The sequence below is a fragment of the Salarias fasciatus genome, chromosome 17, assembly GCF_902148845.1.
Source record: "Salarias fasciatus chromosome 17, fSalaFa1.1, whole genome shotgun sequence".
Lineage (NCBI taxonomy): Eukaryota > Metazoa > Chordata > Actinopteri > Blenniiformes > Blenniidae > Salarias > Salarias fasciatus.
Window position 1 is genome coordinate 5,643,728 of NC_043761.1, and position 18,205 is coordinate 5,661,932.

Genomic DNA, 18,205 nt, shown 5'->3' on the forward strand with positions numbered 1-18,205 from the left:
CGGACCTTAAACATGATACACGCCACACATGGCATGCAGCAATGCAAAACGGCACGTCGCACAGTCGCAGGCTGCAGAGAGCATCAACGGATCACATGCTCCCAGACTGGAGGAACCTATGGCTCTCAAATCCACACGCATCTGTTTCTTCTCTTAAAATATTCTATTTTAGCTGCAAACATCACATTTTGGACTCATTCCAGGAGCAGAAAGATGCAAAAAGACAAAAAAGCCAGAGAAAAATGTGGAAATAAATCAATAAAAATACAGTTACAGTGACTTCCACTGAAACATTTATTCCTTTTTCCACTGTTTTGCAATGCAAAGTGTATTTTTTAACCCGAAAGGTCAAAACTGGAACGTAAATCAGCATGCATTTTCTATTTTTGACTCAAGCTGGCCACAGGATTGTTAAGAGAGGCGTACAAGCATATGCACCAATCACAGCCTCTGCTGTCCGTCTCAGTAGCAGTAAATTACAGGCCTCAAATCAATATCATGATATATCGAGCAGCGACCATCATCATTTCATTGTTCCAGTCTGTCGTGGGCTGAAACTGACACGGTTTTCAAAATGCTACCGTGGACACTTCACCAAAACGATGCGTTTTCATTCGAAACGTCACTTTTCACCACAACATTACGCCGAAAATCAAGCGAGCTCAGCAGCACTTCCAAAGCCCAGAACTCAGGGTTGGGTCACAACGGTGGCGCCGTCGTAAAGGACATGAGCTGACAGCACAGCAGATCCCCCTCCGCCGCCCTCCACCCCCCCAAACACACCTATCACCTTTCAGGGTCTGCACAATCTCTTCATACATTCTAAATATTTTTTTTTTCCCCCCACCATGAAATTGGCCAATTTGAAAGATACTGAGTATCAGCACAAAGTATCAGCAGTCAGCAGCTTCCATGTGAAACGCTTGGCATCGGTTTCTGCCTTTAAAAAGTTCATTGAACCCTCAGGCAGCGCGGGGGTAAATGGGCGGGGGGGGGGGGGGGGGTGGGGGGGTGGGGTGGAGGAGGGAGATGAGGCCAATTGGATTGCGGCAGGACGCGGGGAGTGGAAGCAGGGAAGGAATCCGGCGTTATAACGGCGAGGATAAATTAAAAAGTGGAAATGTGGGTCGAATGGATTGATGGGATGAAGGGCAGATAGATGACGGTCTAAATGGATGATTGGTGGCATGAGAGTGTGTGAGTGTGTGTGTGTGTGTGTGTGTGTGTGTGTGTGTGTGTGTGTGTGTGTGTGTGCGCTCTCCAGAGGTGCAGATTAGATCACTGTTATGACTGCACGAGCCCTCAGGACACGCCAGATAAACATCAACAGATAACCTACACATTTATTCCCACCTCTGCACCATCCCCACTTCCTGCCTCTGTTTCACCCCCCCACCCCTCCACCCCCACCCCTCCTCCTCCGCCCCGTGCCTGCACCATCCTCTCGCCATCCCTCCTTCTCCTCCCTGCCCTCGCTAACTACATCTCAGAGTCCCGGGGCAGTGCACTAGATCACGCTTCTCAATAAACCCGTCAAGCGCTCCCCCCCCCTCCCCCTCCACCCCCCCACCCCGTCTCCCCTCAGCTTCCCAAACACAATAACAGCTACTCCGAACGCCCCTCCCGACAATACTCCCATCGATCACTCTGCTATCTGGAAACACACACACACACACACACACACACACACTCATCTCTGACTGCGCCCACTGAAAGCTGCAGGTGTGCTCCGTGCAGCGAACGCTCGCGAGTCAAAGACACAAATTCAATCAACAATTAGCGGCGAAGCTCCGAACGGCGTCACGCTTCGCTCCATTATGAATCTGCACGCCGCCGCTCGTTTGCATGAGCGCTTCCTCACGTGTGTGTGTGTGTGTGAAGACGGAACGAGAGAAGCTTCAGCAAGGTCTGTGTTCTGTATTCCCACGACGCCGCCTCACCCTGACCCGGCACACTCCTCTAAATGAATCCATTCAGCGGCCCGAAGGGGCGGCTGTGGCGCAGGTGCAGCGGCGGCTCGTCCTTCGGTCAAGAAGTTGGCGGTTCGATCCCTCGCTCCTGATGTTGCTGAGGCGTCCTTGGACGAGACGCTGAACGGTAAGTTTGCGCCTCAGCTTGGTGATGGGAACAATCCACTCCAAACATGAACAATGAGAGAACAGGGACAGGCCAACAAGTTGGATTGTTACCATCAAGTTCCACCTTGGGAGCCATTTTTACAAAGTTGTGTTTTCAGTTACTCCGAGCTCTGCTGGAACGGCCAAAAGCTGCAAACTTTGACACGTAAAAGGCACCGGAGACACATTTGAACTTCCAACGCCAAAACCAACAAGAAAGCATTACAACCTTCTGCTCTTGATAAAAAAAAATTAAGCCTACATTTCATTCTGTAAATCTGAGGAAGCATTGCACAAATACCTGCGTCATCTTCAACAGGTGATAACTGCAATTCTCCAACAAGCCCCAGAAAACCTTTTCATTTGAGATTAAATTCAGTTTATGGAGCACATCAGCTGGAACTGGACTGACCCACTGGCAGCAGCTGCAGCGCCGCGCGCATGTTTCCGGCCTTGACTGACACTGTTCGACCAAAGTGGGTAATCTCCCACAACTGTGTTTTGCTTTTGAACTCCGGGGAGATTCTCTGCTGAGCGCAGAGGAGCAGAAATGAAGGTAACTACAGAGGTCTGAAGAAGACGAAGGAGGAAAAGAAGAGAAAGTAACCTGTAACTGAGAGGCGGTGCAGAGTTGGACTCTGCAGGGAAGAGGGAGGCAGGTCGGGCAGAGACATCTCTGACATCCTGTTTGTGCCCCCCCCACCCCACCCCACCCCACCCGGCCCCCGCCCTCCGCTTTGCATTACAATTCATTCTCAGCGCGAGTCAAGGTTAGACCTGACAGCTCTGCGACCGCGCACGGATATGTGTGTGTGTGTGTGTGTGTGTGTGTGTGTGTGTGTGTGCTCACGTGGACGCTTCGCAGCACCCATACAAAACAGATGGAGAGAGATGGAAAGGAGGAGACGGAGAAGAGCAGGCAGGACAGAGTTCTGGGAGGGAGTACAGTCTGTACGGCGGCGACTCGGGTTTAGGGTGGGGGGTGGGGGGGGTGGGGTGGGGGGGGGTGGGGGGGGTGTAGAGGGTGGGGAATGGAGATAAATCCCACATGCATGTCCGGAGGTTTGATTCCTGGTTAGATTCAATTATAAGGTCAGGCCGGAAGGCTTCCAGAGGGTAATGGACTGTCCTAATAGTCATTTTTATTTCTCGCTCATGAATATTTCACCGCTAAAAAGACAGAGTTGATATTTCTGCCCTGAAATTTGTTTTAACCGGCCGACGTGCAGGCCACCGAAAATTTGTACTCGATTACATTTACTCATCAAATTTTCAGAAAGGGGTGGAGCTACATCATTTGCATTGTTGACTCTTGATTATTGAAGATGCTCGATAATCTGGGTGTTAACTGAAGGCAGTGGGAGGAAGATGCTCTAACCGTGAAATTGCTAGGAAAAAAAAAAAAAAAAAAAGCACATCCTGATCAGGTGAGCGGTGTTCCTACAGGCGGTTTTCAGCTTTATGGTTGATAAAAAAAAACCTGAGCCAGCCAATAAAGAAGCTGTTTATTTACCCAACCTATTGTTGCCTTTCATGTTGACACTGCAGGACGGTTTGACCTTATCGGACCTTTTTCCCTCTGCCGCCGTCACAGAGATAACCGAGCGCCACCGAGGCCCGACTCCTCATTTCAGACACTCCGCCGGCTGATTGAAGCCGCTCGCCCCGTCCCCTGCCAGCGTTTCAAGATAATGTTCAAGTAGTGATGTATCATCATCTTTCATGGAAAATTACAGTTTCCGCCACCGTCTCGTCGACGCCACACACAACAGTGAGTCAACCTGCCACCGAGCCGGCCGCGAAAAACCCATTTTCGCTCGCCACATTCAGATTTCCGCGTTTCGCCTTCCTGGGGAAACGGCGCAGAAGAAAGCGGCGTGATTCATAATGATGATTTGTTTTGAGCGGGGCTGGATTGGTACCATGTGCATGAGCAAACACGGTAATGAGCGGCACCTCGTCGAACCGGGCGAAGGATAAATCCCGGAGAAAAGAGTTCACAGCGCCCGGCCGCGCGGCGTTTGTCCACCGAAAGACGCCGCGGAAAACAACCAATTAGCACCAAAGAGCGGAACAAAAAGCGAACGGCGAGGATTAAATTTAAAAAAAACAAAAAAAACAAAACAAAAGAAAAACACCTGGGTGAGACTCGTGCGGTGGGAGGTGTTGTGCACGCTGATGGCAGGTGGCGCTGACCTTTCCGTGACCTTTGAAGGTCATGTGATCAGACGCTTGAAGTTCGGGCGCCGTCTAATGTCAGCGGTGGTCGCCTCGCACGCGGTCCGACGGCGGCGGCGGCGGCGCTCGCGCAAGCTAACCAGCCTGACAGACGCCTGCAGACAGGCAGTGTCCTGCAAGGCGGAGCAGTCTGAGCAGTGCATCATGGGGGATTTGGAGGTGGGTGCCTGCAATGCAGGCTGAAAAAGACGATGGAGCACAGCCGCATATACCCTGGACGACACCTCCGCTACGAGCGCATGCTAGCGCAGGGTGATCGACGCCCGTATCTGCACAATTACCGCTCCGTTCAATAAAGAAGCTGAAACTAACCAGGCAGATAAACTCAGCCTCACCTGGAACGCATCAGGCCATTAAAGGAAAGATAAAACCTCACCAGCGAGAGCCGGCAGGTCTGCACACAGGAAACACTTTACTGTCTCTGCTGTGAGAGATCTTCTCGGTTACCAGGGTGACAAGTCCAGTTGCATCGTTATATGATTGGTTGCTGCTGCATTTTTATTTCCTCCTTATAGTCATTCATAATAAGAATAACTGAATTAAAAAAAAAAGAGTCCTGCAGGATTCTGCTCTCATCTCTTGGCGGATAAGGCCTTGAGTTTGCATGTTCTCCCTTTTCTTCATGAATTCAGTGTCCATAACCAAGCAGGCGGGGTCAGTCGGGGACTCCGAGCGGCTCGCCTGTGTGAACGTGAGCGCCGTCTCGTGTCCTGCTCTGGCGGACTGGCGCCCTGTCCAGGCCGCACGCTGCCCCACTGTTCGCCGGGATCGGCTCCAGAGGCCGAAGTCTGCCAACAGCAAGGTGTCTTCGGAGGCACCGGCGGGCCAACGAGTATTTCAGGAGCAGTGAAAGGTCAAAGAAGAAAATATCCAAGCACCGAAGCGGCGTGCCAAAATGACGTTTGACCCAGACAGGGAGAAGGGGCGGGGCCTGAGCGGCAGACGCGGACTCCAGTAAAACGCCCTCATTTTGTTCGACTTGAACGACACTGACGAGAAGTTTCAATATGTATTATACATTTAACTTTTATTTCGCAGGTGTATGAAACCCTTTGACCTCCCAGACTAACGGCCTTTAATTATTCCCACAAAATCTGTTAACAGCGGGAAAAATAACACCGCGGACGGAGTAAAACTAATACGATAACCGAGTTGCCGCCGTCTGTTTAAATCAAACTTTATTCATGCTGAGACGGTTCTGTCTTTGCAGGGAGAGTAATAATTCAGAAGAATCACGCTTAAAATAAAATCACCGGCCCCGGTGATTAGTGGATAATAGCAGCGAGGAAGGCAGGTAAGTCTATCCCCCTCTGTAATTCTGATGGCTCTTTCAGCCGAACAAGAGCCTCAGTCCACGAATGTTGCTCCTAATCCCGAATTCTCTCTCCTTCTCCACAATAATGAGCTCCTCTCAGGCTCGAGAGTTGACAGAGGTAAAGCATTTAGCACGCTTGAATGGAGAAGAGAGGGAGCGAGTGGGAGTGCGGAGAGAAAGAGGGGAAGATACGGGCCAAAGAGGGATAAAGCGAGGGATGGGGAGGAAGAAGGGGTGGAAGGAAAGAAAAAAAAAAAAAAAATCCACCGAGACATGCATGAGGTAAGCTCTCCCTCTGGCAAGGCGGAGCAATGCCGCTGCACGCTGCAAAAAGCGATGGCTGACTGTTGAAAGAGAGGAAGGAAGGGAAAGAGGGGGGGATGAGAGAAAGGAGAGATATACATAAACCATGAGAGGAGGTGCGATCATCGCTGCGTTCTCCCCGGGGATTCGCTGATTCCTCCCCCCGTGGCCACAGCCCAGGGACGCCATGCGAACAACGTGGGGACAGTGTTGGTGTTTTTTTTCCTACTTATGTGTGTGTGTGTGTGTGTGTGTGTCACGTGGTGTGTATTCTGCGTATTTGCGTGGGTGGAAATGTGTGTATGCAGCAGTGAAAACATGTGCATGCTTCACTCGTTTCAAGGCCAAATGACGAAACACTGTCTCGGAAAGAAGGAAAGAGAAAAAAAACAGGACTCACACACACACACACACACACACACGGAAAGAAATACTCTTTCTGCTCAATTCATAAAGCCAGTGTGTGTCGTGTGTGCACGCGCTGAGTAAACGTGCACTTGACTTGAATGAGCGGACCAATGAGCCGCGGACCGGCTCGCTCGCGCACTGTGGGAAGAATAATCACGGCGGCCGGATGGAGATGCTGAAGTGTACCTAACCGTTCTTGAGGAGTCAAATCAAATTAATCAGCAAAATGGTGCGGCGATGAAAAGAATCGGAGAGGGGAGACAAGAGAGGGAACCTGTGAGCCGGAGAAGCGTCGGCAGCGCAGGGAAAACATGGCTGACAGGAGGAGGAGAGTGATGAGACAATCAGGAGCACATCATTAGCGACAGGATATAGATAGATTTATATATCCACACACTCCAAAACAAAGAGCAGCGTGCACAGTGGAGGATAATAAACACACTGACGGGCTCTCAGAGCTCCTCCGGGACTTTTGCGTTTTCCAAGTTCATCGAAATGCTGCTCTTAAAGGTTCCATCACGGTGGCATCGCGTATGTTTCAAGGTTTTTAATCAAACTCCACGTCACTCGTGGGGTTTTCGTGAGCTTAAATAAGATTTCTACAGGATTTTATGGCTTTATTTTCAATTAACGCTTCGTTTCAAGTGAGGTAAATGAACAGAGACGAGCTGGAAATGAAACGGAGGACCTGAGAACGCTTTAGACAGGAACGCGAGCTAGCTAACATGCTAACAGTTCACAAAATACAGCTCGAGGTCACCCAAGAGGAATCCGATAACACGACAGTCGGCGCGCTTCTAATAAGGCTGGAGACAGATGTACACATCCCACAAATGCATTCTTTTTCTGGACTGATATTTAGGAGATAAACCGAGTTAGCTCATAGTAGCTTAGCCACTTAGTATGAGTATTTTATGAGTCATTTTCTTTTAGGTGCAAAATTTGAAATATTGGCAAAGATTAAGAAATTATTTCAGAGGTTGTCAATCACACTGGGAGAAGAGACGAAGTGTTAATTTGGGACTGCACCCAAAACCGCAGATTTACGTCCCAGAAAAGAAACATAACAGGCTTTCATTTGCAATTATGGATACTGTCTCCTCTCTGGCACGCGTCTCCAGTCTCACACTCTGACTCAACGCTGATGCATTGTGGCTCGTCAAAGGGGAAAATTCCCCACTTCTGGGAACATTTGCAGAGCGACTAACGGACGGTGCATCTGGAAGTGAGAGGAAGTGCGATCAATCAGCTGCGGGTGTCGCGCTTGTTTACATGGACAGCATGCTCCCGCAAACAGCAGCTGAGGCCCGCACACACTTTTCAATTAGAACGTCTGAAGATGCTTGTTGACCTCATCATGTATCCATAGGCTATACACACCTGCTGTGTGCCCCACACACACACACACACACACACACACGCAGACCTTAGACACACGGTCGTGATATATCACCACCTACACACAGCGGTGTCAGCCACAGACAACTGCTCCTGAGCCCCAGCAGAGAAAAGACATTCATCATTATGACACCGCACGTACACACACACACACACACACATACACACACACACACTGAGCGGAAGAGGCATAGACCAGCGTTGTGGCCGGCGATGCGTGAAGACGACTCCATCACGTCGTACATCACACCATACTGTACATGTTTCCCGCCTAAATAACAACATTATGAACAAAAACAGCCATGGCGGAGGAGACGGCGGGCCGCCGCGCCTCCCGGCGCTGACGGATTCCGCCTCGTTCCTCGGCGTCTTGTTCTCACGCCGGGGGAGAACGAAAGGCCTCGCCGGCCTGCTCGGGAGGAAGGGGAAGATCTGCGAGTTTCTTATTGTGTCTTAATCTCCGCATCAGATAAGTCAAAGGCGACCTGGTGCCCGTCAAGCCGTCTCCGCTCCCGCCTCCCTCCCCTCCTTTCTGTCTCCCACGCCAGTTTTCACCGCTCTTCCTCCTCTCGCCCGCTCCATCTGATTCAACCGCAGCCTGTTATCTGGCTAAGATGCGATTTTTGTTTGACTACACATTTAATCACAATCGATCGATACGTAATTGAGTGTATGCGAAGCTTTTAACCTCGTATAGATTCCAATCAGACGCACCAGGAGCCGACAGAGTGTCTCGTTATGCGAGCTGGTTTTTTTTTTTTTTTTTAAAAAAAAGGATCTTTATTTATACACCAGCGGTGGTTACTCATGCATCTTTAAGCAAGTCAACATCCACTTCACACACACCGGAGATATCACAGCGCTGAGAAGAAACTTTTCGGTGAATTATTTCGAGTTTTTTTTTTCCAATACTGAAATAAACATCAATCGATTAAAGTGTGCAGAACAGACGTCACGCTGATGAGCCACGATGGAAATCCACAGAGGAATCTCAGACACACTCAGGGCGACGATTTCACGTGAAAACCCAAAACTTTCCTTGTGTTTCAGGCGTCGCATGTGCAACCACACAGATCCTTCTACTCTGCACATGTGCGAGTGTTTGGACGATAATAACGCTGCGACGCCTGTACTGCGTGTGCGAGTTCATCGATTCATCCCGCATGGGGTCACTGCCACTCATCTTCGCTCTGAAAGCGTGCGCGAGGCGTCTGCGCGAACCCGTCCAGCACGGGAGTAAAGTGCAGAGCCACTCACACAGCATGACACAGCAGGGGGCCTCTTTCCCTCTTTCTTCCTCCATGCCTTGTACACACAGATACATGATGTACTTTATTGATCCCACTTTGGCAAATCACAGTTGCAGCAGGAGAAAAGACTAAAATATACATATATTGTGCAGAATGGAGGAAAAAAAGGATCAAATATGTCATATATCATGTATGAGAATGTTTGAGGGTAATTTAGGTCCCAGATTGGATATAAATTCAGCGGAAGCACACCAGGTATGAAAAGATTGTTCACTTTCAGGAGAAAACTGCAGCCTTAACACTCCTCTTCTCTTGTTCTCAGTGAGGAAGATGGACATTTTCCTCTTCCTTGGGATTTTGAAACGTTGGTTTTCACACCAAACTAACGTTTGATGAACCTTTTGTGCCATTTTCACCTCATCTGCTTCAGACATGAATAGTTTTAGGAATATTTTGAGTATTGTGTGTTCAGGCTTGCAGATCGTTCAGAATACCATCAGTGGGCCTTCTTTTCTTTTCTTTTCAACATATTTGTGGCACAATCGTAACTAAAGCCTGAGAGATTAGCATTCCCGCGTTTTGCTGTCCTACTGTTTGTACTGGAGAGAGCAACATTTTTATTCTCTATCTCGTGGTGCTGATTACAATAATCTGCAAATGCTCCGAAAATGTGATGTTTTCTCAACAGGAAATGTCAAATTTAGCATTTCTGTTGATTATAACTTTGCAATTTCTGCTTAAGTGACATTTGGATCAAAGTCTACAGAGCAACAGTCAAATTGAACCAAACTGAATTAAGTTATTAGTGATGGGAACAGCCTTCTATTGCAGCAGGCCTGAACAGACTGTCCCTTTTTACCCACCCCTCCCTCCCGGACCCTCACATGCACTTCTCATGAGAACCCTGTGTTGTGTGTCACAGGACCCTTTCAGCTGTTGAGCTCCGTGATTTGTGTCCGTTCGGGCTCCGGAGGGGAGGTGAAGGGACGAGAGGGGCCGGCCGCTCGTAAAGAGAGTCCAAACCGTGGCCTGTGTACACACTCGGCACCGACGTGCCATTTTCAAGCATTTCCGAGAGTCCGTCTCCCCGGCCCTCCGTGGCGCGGCGCGCTTGTTACAGTTAGCAACCCCGTGTTTGTGTTCCCTCAGACGTTAGCTCCACGGCCGGTCGGCGCGGTGTAAAGATTACAGCCCGGGGCCGTATTTCCTGAGGAACCTCGCAGTTCGGCACCAGATGGGGAAGGAGGTGAGGAGGGTCACATATTTCCCAGACGCAGACCCCAGTCCGGGGCTTCGGGTTGGATTTGGAGTGGAAAGGAAAGGGCAGTGGGGTCCTGCCGCTTCACCCCTCCCTCCCACCAATTCTCTCACTTCACCCGCTTTTCTGGTGCTTCCAGCTCCGACGGAACTGGATCGAGAGAGATTATGCTGTTAGTTCCACTTAGTTCTCACATGATCTCAGCTAATATTTGTCAAGTCTGATGTTGTCGGTAGCTGTCAGCGTCAAGGGGGAGAGGGAACGGAGCCCATTTCAAACCTGAGCACAGCCACGGGAAGCCAGGCAGGCAGTGAGACGATCGCGTGGAAGGAAATAACACAGCTGAATGCAAATGTCTTTACATTGCTGGGGGAAAACGGTGCCATTAACCACAACAGCTAAATCAAAAGACCACCAAGAGCAGGGCTGGAGAGGCGTGTTCACGCCAACACACGGTGTCATCTCCACAAGCACTACCTCCTTCAACCTGTCCGCCTCCTCGCCAGCTGGGTAAGAGGGCACGGATAGGGGCGGCCTCAAGCCCGAGACGCACATTATTCACAAACCCTTCACTGATCTGATGCAAAACGCAACAGAGGGAGAAGGAAAAGGGGCTTCGGCGGGAGCGCGGCGGCTTCCTCGCCTCCCCCCACCGTCCCCTCCACCCTCGTACGGAGGGCCAAGAGCCGTCAGAGCCGATGACACTGATTAATGAGAGAGCCATCTCATCACTACAGCATCTCGGTAATAGACTACATGGAGAGTCAATGGACGGCGGCTCGCCGGGGTGAAGAGATCTCACTGAGGCGGAAACAGGAAGAGGTGGAGGAGAGAGGGCTGGGTGAGGTGGAGGCGTTTAAAGGAGGCTTCTGTTTGGTTCGTCTCCACTTCAAGTTCAAGTTCAAATTCAGTTTGATCAATTTTACTGGAAACTTCCAAAGATTAGGATTCAGTTAGGGTTACTCAGCCTTTAGTTCATTTGTAAGTATTCACTGTTCTTCTATCGAAGCATTTCAACATGTCTTTTTGACAGAACACCTTCTGAAATAAAGACACGTCCTCCTCCACCACCTTCCCTCTCTATCAGTCCCAATCACAACCTGCATCTCAAAAACAAATCTCAGAGAAACATTGTCTGTTTTGACACATTTGCAACCATCAAACATGGGATCCCCTTTGAAATACTGCATATTAATGAGGGGGGAAACGCTCCATCCCCATAAACAGAGCCGTTACGAGGGAACATGAATTACAGAGCAACAGTTGGCGAGAGGTGTCATCATGCTAAAGGGCGCTATAAGGCCCTCACAAGAAAAGGCTGCGCATGCCTTTGAGCTCATCTTTGGACTTAAGAAGCTCTGCGAATCACATGAAACACATCTGCAAGCAGCTTTTATGACTTCTACATGCAGAAAAGTTACTTTCGCTGCAGTATCTTGAAAGATTTCACATGTAATGTAAACAGCTGGGTGATCTAATGGGATTAGCCTGAACCTGTATGCACAGTGGGAACAGTGTGGCGTGGCATGTATAGGCTCCTCACACCCCCACAAACATAATCACTCTCCCTTTAGTCCTTATTTTCCTCAACGTGAGTCACCAGAAGTTAAGTGCAGCATTGCTGCATATCTGCACTATGAAAGAGAAGAAAAGGAGACCTTCACAAGAAACCAATGGAACTGGGAAAGAAAGAGAGGGAGAGAGAGAGAACATGATCCATCAACAAATAGGCGCTGTGAGCTGAGGGGACATAAGTGGGACATGCGCTGCGTGTGGAGGAAAAATAACACATGACCGTGATGTGGGATGAAAACCTCCCTTTGTCCCCCTGCGCTCCCAATTCCCCAGTTTAACTCAATTACAGCAAATCCAATTGCAAGACACGGGATACCAGTCATCCATGCATTCCGGCATGTTCTAAAAACACTTGATTTTTTTTTTCTTAATGCAATTCCCTCTTCGTCCAAATGTCCAAACTGAGAATAACATGCAAATTAAAAAAAAAAAAAAAAAAAAAAAAAAAACGCCTCTGGTGGAGTTGAATCATTCTCATGTGACTGAGATCTGCTCCTGTCTGGGTTTGCATTTTTTTTTTTATTTCCCTCTTCTCCTCTCCATGTCAGGAGAGAGAGAGATGAAGTCCGCGGCTGCGGTGCGCGGTGCGCTCTCTCCGGTCCCGCACCCGGCGCAGCGCGTCCACCGCCCCGGCAAAAGACCCCGAGACACCACGAGACAGAGGCGGCTGCCGCAAATCAACTTCCATTCATTCACCCGCTGGAAGCTCTCGAAAGGAAAATCGTGTCCAGAGTCGACCTGACGCGTTCCAACAATCTGCCGACGATAACGGAGCTCCATAAAGACGAGGTTTATCCACGGCGGTGGCATTAATTCCCCATAATGGCGTTCATTCATCACCATCCTGTCTATAGCTGATAACAGCCCCCCGGGCGCTCCCGCAATTTATCGACGGATATTAATCACAACAAGCCACAACTCTCACAATAATCACAGGGACAACGCGCGGGATGCGTTAATTCTGACCCCGATTCCGGTCACATAGCAGGCGAGCGGAGCGGCGTTTCCAACATCGGACAGCCGCTTTTCAGGACAGCCGGGAGGAAAAGAGAAAAGAGAAAAGAAAAAAAAAAAAAAAAAGAAGAAGAGAGAAAGACATGACAGGAGGAGGAGGGAAAGAGGAATAACTCACATTCTGTCTCCGGGAACAAGCAGGCGGCTCTCCACCATCATATCGGGCAGAAAATCCAGATTGTAGGATGAAGTCATGTTGCCTGCCTGCCCTGTGTACAGTGTGGTGTGATGTGTGTGTGTGTGTGTGTGTGTGTGTGTGTGTGTGTGTGTGTGTGTGTGCGTGCGTGTGTGCGTGCACGCGCGCCTCCGCCGCCGCCGCTGCTGCGCGCCCTGCCTGATAAATAAAAAGGAGCGTCGCTCTCGCCCAAAACTGCGCCTGGCCGCGCGGAGACGGACGGAGAGGGACAGGTGCACGAGCCGAGGCCTCCCCGAAGGCAAAAGGCAGCGCGCGTCGCCAGCCGCACACACTCTGTCCGCATCCAGCAGTTGTCACATTCTCTTGTCCGCTCCGCGTCCCTCCCTCCCTCCCGCCCGCCCGCCGCCGGTCCTGCGTGGAAAAACCGCTCCGCAGCAGCGCAACTGTCTGAGCGCAGCGCGCGGCGCGGCGCGGAGGAGCAGGTGTCGAGGCGCGGAGGCGCGGAGGCGTGGCCGCGCCGCGCCGCAGCTGATCTTTAACTGTTCGGTCTCCTCCGAGCAAGGCATCTCGAAGACGACGAGAGACGCACGTCTCCTCCACAACAAGTCGACCTGCCCGGGGTGGAAAAAGAAAAGCGGAGCCGTGCGTCCGTTTCTCCATCTTTCCTCCTCTCTGCTCCTCCGCAAAGTCCTCATGGCAGCAACTCATGTGAATGAGTGTGTTCGGTCCTGTGCGTCAAATAAGCGGTAAAATATCAATAAATTAACGAGTTTTGACCAAAACCTTCAAGATAGCCAAAAACCCAAACAGCATAACCCTTGAATACTCTTTTTTCCCCCCTGTTGACCCACTTCAATCCTCCTGAAGGAGCTTCAAATACACTTTGAAGCCACTTTATTTCCATTAATATTCATTTAACGGCTCAGTTTTTATTTAGATACCCATTGCACTAACTTAAAGCAGCAGAAAAGGTTGATTTCACCATCAATATTTCAAAGCTTGGAAATGGGTCATTTTTGGTGAACTTATGGCATCGGCAGTGAACGGAAATCAACTAACCTTCAGTTTAGCTCGTCTTTTGGTTATTTTGTCTTTGACTGAACCCTTATAGCTAAATGATGATCAATATATCCTTCTCTCATTCTTCCTCTGATTTAATCTCAATTTGTCAACATTTCTCATCCCCTCATACGATTAAACTGAACATATTTAAGTCTGTTTATGGCACAGTTCAACCAGCCTAACCACACTTTTTTCCATTACATATGATTTTTAGATTGATTAAACTCATTTAAAGCTTTCGTACACCATTACTTTTGAATTTTTCCTGAGTTTTTAACCCTTCGAAATGAGTGTTTTCGAACTACCGAGAGGCTACACCCACTGACCAAAAGGCTGGTTCAATGCTGACTCTTATATTAACTGTATCTGAATGAAAACAGTTTTAATCCCTTGTTGTGTGTTTCGGTCAGATTTCCTCTTTCGAGATGTGAATATTTACCCTCTGTAAGTCTTCCAAGATAATGAAACTGAATATAATTTGAGCATATTCCATTTGAGGAAACACATTATAACCATTCCTGACATTTTGAATAACAAATAGCCAGAATGCAAAGAGAGTTTTAATGTTAACGGGATTCAATTCTTGTCATTTTCCGGACTTAAATGTCTGGTTTTACAAAAATATAGATATACATTATCTGTGCCACAACGAAGAAATACTTTAAAGTTTAAATGTGAAGGTTAAAAGAGCACTGTTTCACCACTTTTCTTTACAATGACCTTAATTATCTTTCATATCCTGAACAGGTTTCATGAAGACTCGTCGCTTTCTGCCCTGATGAAACCGAGAATTGCTCATTTTGTGTTTGAGGATTGTTATCTGCACGCCGCCGGATGCATCACTGTTGATGAAGCATCCTCAGAAAGCAAGTTTCATGGCACCAACAAGGTCATTTCCACAATTTCTGCTGCGTACGGAGGAATATTTGGGCCACCAGTGACATCTGTTTACGAGTTGTCTAACGGCGGCGTCTCCATTTATTTTAATGGTGGCTGTGCCGGCGCCGCCGGAGCGGCGGCACGGAGGGTTCACGCCGGGTGAAAACGCCTGCTGCGACCGGCCAATCCAAACGCGACAGCATTCATTAGCTTTATTAAAGCTACTGCACTGATGTTCCTGAGCTGAAAACATCATCTGGCTCTGGTTTTGGGGGATGAATTAACCCCTCCAGGCCTGAAAAACGCTGCTTTCTGCTCGGTTCCTGAACCAATAGATGATATTTATTAGCATCTAATACATACGTGGATCGATAAGCCGCTAAAGGTAAGAACTCGTCCTTTAATAAAGGGGCATCGGTGCATTTTTACACACATGGTCGGCTTAATAAAAGCAGGTTTAGGTGGTTTTACAGTCAAATGAGTGGGTCAGGCGCCATTACGCGTGGGGGACCGCCCTGCAATAATGAACATTCGCCGCAAATGTGCTGACTCTATTTTGCGCCGTGTTAATTGTGTGGATGCAGCACGTCCCCCACCCCCCCCACCCCCCGGTGGAACCGGAGCGGGCTCGAATGCTCCCCGCCCCCCCCCACACCGCCGTGCAGAAAACCACAAGCAGGTTGCCCCACTTCCTTCCTCAAACCTCTTCCATCGCAGAAAAAAAAAAAAAAAGAGGGGAGGCACTCCAGTAAAATAATGAGCCTCTCTTAGACTGAGAGAGGCGGCTCTCTGGGGGGAGAGTATGAGTATCTGGGTCAATGGGAAGAAAGGAAAAAAAAGAAAAAAAAAAAAAAAAAAAAGTGCTCAGTATGCACACATACAGCGGGGTAAGTGTACGGCGTGGGCGGGACTCGGCCCGGGGCTCCGCTGGCGGGGTCAGCTCGCATGTTTACTCGCACCAGCCGAGGTCACAGCATGGATGGGAGAGGGTGAGCCGACATGGGCGCCGGAGGGGCCCGCGGCGTCCCGGGAGCGGGGACGGCGCTGCGTGTTTCACCGCACTTGACCCCTCTCAGAACAGGGATGGGGGTGGGGGGTGGGGGTGGGGGGGGGGGGTGTTACAGGACATTATATAACCGACTTGCTGCATCATAATCGTCTGCGCCGCCGTCGCAGCCTTTCATGCTCGGGCTTGAATCGAGGCTCGCAGGAGAAGTTGTTTGAGACGACGGATCATAACCCGAATCTGACACAACGGCATCACACACACACACTCAACACACACACACACACACACACACACACAGCAACATGAAACGCAGACATCCCAACAATACGATACCCCTGCTTGTTCCCGGCAGATCTTTGGATGCAGCGGCGTCATTTCATCCCGGCTCTGTCTCTAAATAGCAGCATAAGATGTTCGCTCGCTTTCTTCTCCGCTGCTTTTAAGGCTTCAGGTTCAGGATTCACTTACACAGAAATGACACAAATTCATGCAATTTACTCCCATGCAATATTTACACCTACTCCATCTTAAGGAAATCGGAGTTTGGTGCCTCCACACTGCTGGGTTCATTCATGGCGCTCAGATGGAATTACACATGAAGGGAATCACCGGTCGTTCGCCTGTTACGAGACAATGTCTCTGCTCATTTGTGGAGTTCACAGATTTCACTTCGAAGTAGATGTCGGATGTGTTGAAGTGGTTTGTAATTCAGCCTTTCCGTGCAGGTTATGCATGTTGTGCATGTGAAGGTTTACCGATAATGTCATGAAAGAGTCAAAGAATTTTTTTTACAGACATAACTGAGAGACTGTTGGAGAAAATGTTTCCTTAATATAATAGCTATTCCATCCATTATACTGATCTTCAAGATAGTCTACATCAGGGGTGTCTAACATAAGCCCCGTGGGCCAAAACCGGCCTACAAGAGGCTCCAATTTGGCCCAACCACCAAGCAAAGTGGAAAAAATCCAGAGTAGTGGACACAACAGAACACTGAGATCTGAGCTGAGGTATCAGTGAAAGTTAGCTAATCAGCATTAGTCTCAAAACCATGCTGACACGGTGAGTTTGCAAAAACATGCAGAATGCAACAGCTGTAGGACAAGTTTTAAGAACATCTCACTGTATTTTGCACCAGAAGGCTTCATTAAATCTGGCTTCATGTTGACTTTGCAGTCATTTTTACTTGTAATTGTTTAGTTTTATCAAAACAGCAACATTTCCATCATGTATACTCTGCGCCGTAACCAAAAAAAAAACCTTTTAAAGTTTGAATTTAAAGGTTATAATGGCACTACAATGGCACTATATTACCAGTCTAGGCATACATTTAATCCTTATATTTATACCAGTTGGGTCTAATAGATGAATTTCCGTTTAGTAACAGTGAACAACACACAAGTCGATCATCGTCAGTTTAGCTACAATACACTTTGAGATTCCTTAACTAACACAGTTTGGTTAATTAGGGAACAAATACCCTCAAAATGTTGGTTAATTTCATGAAAAATCTCCGACTTTATTTAAACTCAATCAATTTTGGAAAGTTTGACCATTAAAAAACTTTTAACTACTGAATTAATTTCGATAAAAAGACCGTGAAAATGTCGATTTTTGTCATCTGTGCGACTCGAAACAACACAGTCTCACTCACATGGCGCTGTAGTTTCTGAACGCTTTCTGCATTTCAGCATCACTCTGCAGAAGCTTTCACATCACCATGACGCACATCTGCATACGTTTCACAGACGTTTGTAAATACCTGTTTTAACATCTGCAGCGATAAAAAAAAAAAAAAGAAAATAAAAATCATCTGAAGTGGGTAGATTGGAACGCATGTTCTCATGTACATCTGGTAAACAATCGCACAATCAAATCTCCTCATTTGCTTTGAATTCGTAACAAATCTCTCTCTCCTGTTTGCCAAACAAAAAGCATCCAGCCATTAATAAAACATGAACGCTCTCAATTTTCAATGTACTCATGTGAAACCGACAGCCTGGGGGGGGGGAGGGAGAGAGTGTGGGGGACATTGTTTTAATATGCAATTTGTGTTGCAGCTGGTTAATATTGCATTTAATGTGATGCATATGTTGGCTGACGTGCAAGATTCACACTCTTTAAGGAGACGGTTTCTTCAGAGCTGAGACTGATGGTTCCCTGAGTGCTCACGTGTTTTTTTTAGACGGAAAAAAACTGAGTGAAATAGAAATATCAACAAGACTTCCCTCACATGGCTCGTA

The 18,205-nt window shown here is 48.5% G+C and overlaps 1 protein-coding gene across 23 annotated transcripts in view; it reads right to left on the reverse strand.

Annotated features, from left to right (window-relative positions):
• Positions 1 to 18,205, reverse strand: part of celf2 (cugbp, Elav-like family member 2) — a 196,112-nt gene that overhangs the window by 105,687 nt on the left and 72,220 nt on the right. For 4 of the 23 annotated variants that reach the window (XM_030112949.1, XM_030112967.1, XM_030112966.1 and 1 more), the window contains exon 1: positions 12,995 to 13,158. The exons of 17 other annotated variants lie outside the window; for them this stretch is intronic. In XM_030112949.1, coding sequence (XP_029968809.1) covers positions 12,995 to 13,071 — 77 coding nt within the window. In that variant the 5' untranslated portion in view covers positions 13,072 to 13,158. Of the gene's footprint in view, positions 1 to 12,994; positions 13,160 to 18,205 lie in introns of those variants that run through there. 2 more of the 23 variants (XM_030112945.1, XM_030112964.1) reach the window with 2 other exon arrangements.